This window comes from Lycium ferocissimum, chromosome 7 (genome assembly GCF_029784015.1).
Source record: "Lycium ferocissimum isolate CSIRO_LF1 chromosome 7, AGI_CSIRO_Lferr_CH_V1, whole genome shotgun sequence".
Taxonomy (NCBI): Eukaryota; Viridiplantae; Streptophyta; class Magnoliopsida; order Solanales; family Solanaceae; genus Lycium; species Lycium ferocissimum.
The window spans coordinates 22,101,127-22,109,611 of record NC_081348.1 but is presented as its reverse complement, the minus strand read 5'-3'; the positions used below and the strand labels follow the sequence as shown (position 1 = coordinate 22,109,611).

At 31.9% G+C, this 8,485-nt stretch overlaps 1 protein-coding gene across 1 annotated transcript; it reads right to left on the bottom strand.

Annotated features, from left to right (window-relative positions):
• Positions 1 to 1,720: 1,720 nt before the first annotated feature.
• LOC132063800 (probable WRKY transcription factor 41) lies at positions 1,721 to 4,242 on the bottom strand. Its single transcript, XM_059456519.1, has 3 exons — positions 3,652 to 4,242; positions 3,415 to 3,540; positions 1,721 to 2,495 (listed from the first exon to the last, which is right to left on the bottom strand). The coding sequence occupies exons 1-3, from the start codon at positions 3,978 to 3,980 to the stop codon at positions 1,922 to 1,924; spliced, it is 1,029 nt and encodes a 342-aa protein (XP_059312502.1). The 5' UTR covers positions 3,981 to 4,242; the 3' UTR covers positions 1,721 to 1,921.
• Positions 4,243 to 8,485: the final 4,243 nt, after the last annotated feature.

Genomic DNA, 8,485 nt, shown 5'->3' with positions numbered 1-8,485 from the left:
TTCTTCTCCTGCTTCTTCTTCTTCTTCTTCTTCTTCTTCTTCTTCTTCTTCGTTTCATGTTCGATTCCGGCCATATTTTAGGGCTCGTCGAAGCAAAGAATTTAGGACTTTTATGGGGAAGAAATCCATTGAAGCTTTTTACTCATTATTTCGCACAAACAAATAAACCCTAAATACACCTAAACTCTAATAATATAGGATCAGAAACACTTTAATACACAAAAATGATGATGAACAGTAAGAATGACGAAAGTGCGGTTTGAAGAAGATGAAATCGTGATTTGAAGTGGGAGAAATTGTGGTTTTAAAATTGAGATAAAATTACGCTAAGAATTTTTTTGTAGAGAGATAATTTTTTGAAAAGAGATGGAAATAATGGGCAATTGTCAGCTTAAAATTGGATCCCTCAATTATAGCCCAAAATCGCGGGTCTGTGCATAACCCAAATCTTTTATGTTTTGTAATTAACTTGTTATGTTTCGTAAATAAGAAAAAATATTCCTATATTTTGTAATATAGAGTCTTAACTAGCATTATTAGGTCATTTTTCCAAAATTAAACACCACCCCAAGATGGGACAATCGAGCGAATTGTCCAGAAAACAAAGGTCACTTCAAAGGCCTTCTATTTTCATTCTAATTGGGCCTTTTTAGGGGTGGGCTTGTTGCAATTAAATTAGAGGTCCATTAATCTGAAGCCCGGTTCAAATCCAAGAAGACCCAATAGGCATGTGCTAGAAAAAGTGAGTACTAATTAGGGATTTTTTGGACGATTTGATTTTAGAATAGACATATATATGATAGTTTGATTAGAAAATATTTCTCACACAAGGTAACCCCATTCACGAATTAAAGGTCTTCATCAAATATAAATAATTGTGTCAAATGGGTGGCATGAATTAAATTCGGTCGGGTTAAATGGATTGAGTTAATTTTTTTTTTTTTGCGTTAATAATTGTGTCATTAATCCACCCAAAGGGTATACTTAGAGTGAGATGTGTTGGGTCAAGTTGGACCAAACAATAGTATGTAATAATATTTTAACAAGATTTTTCATTGTTAACTTAGGCTAATATTAAACGCTCCAACATTTAGATAGATTGAATTAGGAGGATCAAAATGAGTTGAATAATAATACATGAACTATCACTTTAACCCGTCCACAATTAGACGAGTTGGACACATCATGTTTTCATGTGTTTTGTTTTGCTTAAACTAGATAAGAAAGCAACGAAAGGTTACTTATACCAATTATTAATGACCTGATTATATAAATATTTTTTACACCATATATACCACATAAACTCCTTTTCTTTTAGGCGTTCTATGTTTTATTTCCATTTTTTTTTTGTGAAAAGTAAAAGTAATTTTTAGCCCTTTACAATCTAGGTATTTTGTAGTTTACCTTCTAGCCTAATTAATTACTTCACCATCAAAGGATGTGGTGCAGCGGATCAGATTGCTCCTCTTTTAACCAGTAGTCTTGGGTTCAAGCCACGGAATGGAGAAATCCTTGGTAGTGAGCGCTTCCCCCCAAATGGGGCCCTACGCGGTGCAAATCCCAGATATATACGCTGGGAACGCGAATGCGACACAAAAAAAAAAAAACTATTTTAAGATTTTCGATTTGTTATGCCATTTGTCCTCAATTCTCGTTTACGGTATCAAGAATTATTGAAATGCGATTGTTCAATATCAAAACTAAAAAGTGAAAACCTAGATGATGCTAACGCATAACTCGAATTTCAATTAACAAAGCTTGTAATTACAAACACGAATGCATCGACGTTAACTTTTACTAGCTATTTCTCTAAACATCAGTCAATTGACTTTAGCTAGGATCAATTTGGCTAAAAAAAATACAAATAATTATTGCGCAAAACTTGCTGCTATTACAAACTTGCAAGGGGGGTTTCTAATCTCTAATTACTGAAGAATTCTTCAATGTCAAATGTGACATTAGGTTCAAAATCCACAGACAAATCCCAGTCTCTACCAAATGTGGAATTAGAAATCGAAGTTGGTGTTGAGATCAATTCAGTAAGATCCGAATCCGAGCTCTGGAGAATTTGGTCCATTCCAAATTCGTCATTTTGGGATGTCAACATGGACAAGTACGAGGGCAATTCTGACATTATTGGAGATGAAAATGGTGCCATGGAATCGGAAAATAATTTTGTTTCTTCAATATTTTCAAGGTTTAGTGGTGTAGGAGGAAATGAAAAAGGGGTGAAAACTTCTTCTTTTGTTGTGATGCTAAAGTTTTCAACTTTATGGTTTGGTGTAGAGTCGAATATTACCATGGCTTGTTCTTGTTTTTTGTTGTGTTTTTGGCGTTTTTGGTTTTCAAGTGAAAAGATATCTGATTGTGCAACTTTGCAACTGTGCCTTCCTTTGTATGTGACCTCAAAGACTGATGAGTTTCCATCTGATCGTTGGACTTGTTTTGTTGCCAAGCACCCTTGTGTATTCCTGTGAGTGCATCGATAATAAGCCCTGCATTACACAAATCTATTAGAAGAACATACGACATATTACAATACGTTAAATAACGCTGATAGTATAAGCTTTTTGTTATTGTTAATGTATATAAGTTAAATCCAATTACATTTTCTTCATAAGCCAAGTACCTAAACTCTTTTAAGTTTCAGCTAGATATGTTTCCATATGCTCTTATCCATTCCACTATGAATTTTGTCACATGGCACAATTACTTGCCAAAAGAAAAGGCATTTATGACTGCAACTTGTCTCAAACTTAAAAAGTACCATGTGTGATGAAATCATATTGGTTTGCTTTTAAGAAGAAAAGAAAAGGTACTTTCTCCAGCTACTGAAGCACAAAATATTTGGAAGTGTTTTATCTATGAGGGACCGCATGAATATGCAGTGAATGTAGCCTAAAAAGTAGACTAAACACCAAATTTCTCAAGACAAAACCTAGGACCTATGATGTAGATTTTTTATTTTTATGATGGGGATCGTAATAATGAAAATAAAAAGGTTGATTCAAGGATCCCATCTACTGCCATCCTTTCCTTGTAGGAGTAATTTATATTTAAAGCAAGTGGCCAGTTGCCATTAAAGTAGCTGACCACCTCGTTTATTAACTTCCAAGTAAATCTGAGTTGAAGTCATTAAATTACTGACATAACAATCCATTAAGTAGTTGTCTATGAGACCAAAAAAATTCCAAGTTGCTTCCTGTATTAAGACATTCGGTCCTGAAAATGAAATTTAACCACAAAGCAAGCTGCTAAAAGGGTTGGAAAAAAAAAATAGATTGTGGTTTTGTCTTTGCGCAGATTGTAAGTAAAAATTGGTGATCAAGTGTTGAGTCGATTGCATAAAGGACAAAAATTTAATGTTAAACACACAGAAAAATAAAGGGAATTAAAAGGAAAAAGGATTGTAACCTTGGGTGATTAGCACCTAAAATATCTTTTTGGCCATATTTTCTCCAACTGTATCCATCTTCATGTGGACATTCAGGTCCAGTTCCAGAAATGCTAATTTGATTAGTCCATTGTTGTGATTTCTTTCTGCAAACCCAAAAAAATCCAAATCACAAATTCCGACCAAAAAAAAAAAAAAAACAATCCAAGAAATAAATTGAATTACAAGAAAATGGTCCAAAAGAGCAAAAAATTCACCTCTTCTTGGAGACAATATTTTTATCCAATTGATCCACTGAAGAATCCAAAACTTCACTCTTGGGACTATGATTATTACCAAGAAATGAAATTGATGAACATGAAGATGTAGAGTTATTAGCATTAATTCCACCATCAAGTAGAAGTGCCTTCAAATTCAGAATTGACAATGATTTTTCAAGTGTAGACAATATTTTCCCAAGTAGTAAATCACATTCTTCAGGGGAAGCCAATGGACCAAGCTGTTTTTTCAGCTGAATTAAAAATTCCTTTCCTTGTGTTAACTCACTGATCAGTTTCTTTTTCTCCAAAGCTTTAACTTTTTCCATTTTGTGAAACTTAAAATGATGACAAATAGGTTGTATTTAATTTGAGATGAGTAAGTAAGAACTAAGCACTATATAAATGGTGACAAATGGACAGGAAAAAAACAAGAAAGTAGACGATAAAAGGAAATTGTGTGTGTAATAAAAATCAATGGATATGAGGAGAGTTGCCAAGAAAGAAGTAGGAGAGAGCAAGTGAAGTTGCTATTGGGATAGTTAGAAAAAAAGTGAAGGAAGGAAAGGCGATATAAAGAGGAAAAAAAATGGAAAGAGAGGGGAACAAATATTGACTGTGATTATACTTTGTTGGAATTTTCTTTCTTAGGTCTAGGATTTTTTTTCCCTTTCCTATGGAGGAATTAAATTCAAGATAATACGAGTATTTAAGAGACCCTACAATGACTAATTCAAAGAGTGCGTTTTTTTGGGCCACCACGCTACACGTCCTTTTTTTTTCTTCTTTTACTCGGTGATTTTATCACTCCTGGGTCAGTAATTGACGTTGTACTTCATATAAGTGTTCTCCAAGTGCAAATATGATAGTCAAAAATTGAAGATTATGTGGGGTTTTATTTGATTTACTTATTGATGATGGAGGAGATTCCAAGTTTAGGTGCAAATGTCACATTTTGAAACACAAACAAACGCGGTCCCTAACAAGAATTAAGCGTGTAATTGGGCAAGATTAAGATAAGAGCACGATTGACTAAGCTTTTCAGAGAAGTGTTTTCGAGTTCTATTGATACATTTTGCAGATATTTTTTATTTAGTGGTATTTGATAATCAAAAACTGTTTTTACATGTTGAATTATGAAAAATAAAGCACTAAAGTTCATTTATTATTTAAATAAGAAAAGCAATATTTTATGAAAGACTTTAACTACAGTAATATTTAAGACATATATTAAGTGTTTTAATCAATACAAATATAGCTAAACCAAATAAGAGAAAAGAAAAGGAGTGTTGTATTTATATTTTAGAGATACCTGAGTTAAATTAATGAGAGATAGTACGGTAAATACATATCATTTTAGTACAGTAATACATATCATTTTATTTTTTCGTCTAGCTAACATTGGAAAACTAATTTTATTGCCACTCAAAGCACATTTCGTTTTTATCAGACACCTCAAAGCTGAAGAACTTGTAGCTATGCTTATATGCTCGACACTCGGTTATATAATGTTATAAAAATAAAAATAAAATTATAAGGGCAACAATGGAAACAATTTATTGATTTATTAGCCGATCCTTAACATATAAACCAAAATGGCTTAGATATCTAAATCATCCCGTCATCTTTAACTGTGGCTTGCAGTTTTATCCTTATTTTTTTTTTAATGTATCCTGACTTAAATTAATTCTAGTTAAAGTAAAAAAAAAGCCTGGTTTGTATTCGTCAGCACCTTATTGGCTAGGTGATATGAGAAAGCCACTTTATTTTTATTTTTTTTAATATATGTCCAAGGTGTGTGTGAACGTGGAAACACGTGCTGCAATATTCAACTGCATTTAGATTAGGAAATAGGTTCGCTTTCGTTTGGTTTTGTAAGAATCTGTTTTGGATTTCTTCCTAGAAAACTATTTTTTGGTGTTTAGTTAATTTGATTTTGAGAGTATTGCTTGTAGATTTCCTTTTTGAAAAACAAATATGCTAATACCGTAAATAACATTATAGCTTTTAGTAATGTAAAAGTACTGAAAAATTATTTTTGGATACATTTTTTTAGTTGTGGCAATTAACGGTCTTGGAAAATACTACATTTAAAAGTGGTTAATTTTGTTCGATATTTTTCAATTACACGTACCTAAAAGTGAGTGCATTCATATTCTTTGCCACATCCGCGTCTAAGGGGATCAAACAACCAAATTTAGGGGGTAATCAGAACCAAAATAATTCAAATGTGCACCAAAAAAAGGTGTCAAGTTAGAGAAATCCCGAGGTGTTTTGCCAATTTTAAGTGTTGTTTAAAATACAGTTTTTCCAGCCTTAGAATAAAAGAATAGAGCTCATAATTTTCAGGCAGAAAAAAAATCATCTTTGCTATTATAATTTAATCAAATACGCCATTTTATGTAAAACATATATATAGGACAACATATATCCCTATCTCGAAAATGATATTTTATCTTAAGCCAATCAGTTCTTAACCGTTAATTATCTCAATATTTCACTTTTGGAACTCAGAAAAAATGAAGAGGGAAAAGGCATTGAGATAGCGATTGGTGAGAGAATTGCATCAACGCATGAAATGAAAATAAAATAAATAAACGTATGAAAGAAATAGAAATGCATAAACGTAACAAAGGGGTTTGCACGTTACATCACCCTAACACGTCATCTTCGGTCACTTTATATTTGTCTCATAGTGATAGCACTATCATTGTTTAAAGGCAGCACGCGGAACCACGTTTGAAGATTCTTCCTTTGACTAACTTTGCTCTAACATAAAATCTTATTGTAATTAAGTGGCTTATGTTATTTTGTTGTATTTATCTCAACATTTCTCAAATTTTCAACTAAAAGTTAAGCCAAGTAGAAGCTTCTTGCGTTTCGAGTTTGATGTTAGACTAACATCCAAAGGTAAATTGAGAACTTAAAGTTTTCGGGTATTGCGATCCTTAATGAACGGGTATTGCCAAATTATGATACATATATATTTAACGAATTTTTAAGATCTTAAGCAACTAACCGTGTATTTACGTCCATATAATCTGTTTTTGTTAAAAAGAAAATATTACATGTCTCTGAAGAAAGACATCTTGTCCTAATCATAGAACTATTGGTGTAAATTATCCTTCATCTCTCCTTAAATATCTTATTAACACACTCCGCTAATTAAAATTGATGGTATACGATTTGGAAGAAAAAGTAATAAGTAACTCATTATTTCTTTAAAAACATCAAATATTTTAAAATAAATTCACTAACCAAAATAACTACTCGCTTTGTTCCAATTTATGTGATACAGTTCGGATTACGAAAGTCAAACTTCTTTATTTTGACTGTTAATTTGGAAATACAATCTTTAAGTTTTTTGAAAAATAATTTACGTATTTAGAAACTACATAAAAGTTACTATGAGTTATAAGATTTTAACTTTCATATTGGCATTCTTACGATTAAACGTTTTAAGCAATTTATTCAAAGTTTTCATGTATTACTAGTAGTTAAATGAATTCTATGATGTTAAAATCTTTTTTGTTTGGTCATTTTTTCTTTTTCTCTATTTAAATTTCCTTCTTATCATTTTGACGCAGTCTCTTGAAAATGATTAGTTTGCATTTGACTTGCCATGTTACATCCAAGCTGGTGCATGCGAAAAATGTAAATATGCAAGAGCTCAATATGTAATGTTCGTTAATAGAATGAGTGTGTATGCTCCTTTATTATTATTTTGTTTGTTTTTGTTTGAAGAATATTCTTTAAAGAAGTCAGTGAGACTATCATAAGATTTGTTTAAGATATAACACGTAAGATAGTTCTCTACTTCTCTTATTTATGAATTTCGATGAGGTGCAGTGGACACGAAGTGGAAAATGAAGTTATATACACGCTAGAAAGTAGAAATATTTGTAAGTTTTTTCCTGAGTTGCTAACTTCTACCTCAAAATAATTTTTTTAATTATTTACTGGTATATAATGTTTTGACGGAATTAAAAGACTCCTCGATTGGCAAAACAGAAGATAGACGTAAGTCTAACATAAGATAAATTAAGGAAGAGATGACAATCTATAATCTATAAACAGGAAATAACATGCATGTACCTTGGCAATTTTATAGATTTTCTTATTTAATGATGTCATGCTGGCAGTGAGTTGTGCTTAATTGAAAGATAATTAACATATCCTCCTCTTGGATTAAGTTAATAGAATGTAGAGGCCGTGTGAAAAATTTAATCATGAAAACTAGAGTTTTGTTTAACAAACACGAAAAGTCAAACTTCAAAATCATTTGAAGCTAAATGTTAATTAGACCTCTATTTATGGGAATTGGGAGTCCTCCTCATGCAATCAGGCCAACAACTATACAACCCCAATTGGCAAATCGCCTTTTATAAAATGTTCAAATTGCTTTTTCATAGTATCCTCCTCACTTAAAGCATCTATTCTCATGTATGTACACTTGTTACAGTTCACTTTACCCCCTTAACATTTTGAGTTTGTGAAATGTGAAATAATAGTACTCCCATATTTTGAATGGGACAATAAACTCCCTTGATCTTAAATCAATAACTAGAAATGTGTTGGATTATAACATACATTTTTAAAATGTCAAAAACGACCTTCAATTAATAAGAAGGGCTAAAAATATCCTGCATTACGAATTTTGATCAAAAATACCTCTATCGTTAGCAAAGTATTCAAAAATACCTCTAAAACTAACAGAGTGTCACTGTGGCATGTTGACATAGCAACTGACCATGTGGTGTTTGGGCCAAAATAATATGAATAAATGAAATTTAGCAAAAGATGATGCTCCCGGTGATGGGCGGAGGCAGATTTA

Bases quoted from the DNA above. Each gene is read 5' to 3' on its own strand.
- LOC132063800 (XM_059456519.1), bottom strand. From the start codon at position 3,980: ATGGAAAAAGTTAAAGCTTTGGAGAAAAAGAAACTGATCAGTGAGTTA. The intron at 3,541-3,651 runs GTGAATTTTTTG...TTGGGTTTGCAG, and splicing joins AATATTGTCTCCAAGAAGAG to AAAGAAATCACAACAATGGA. The intron at 2,496-3,414 runs GTTACAATCCTT...TGTGTAATGCAG, and splicing joins TTAGGTGCTAATCACCCAAG to GGCTTATTATCGATGCACTC.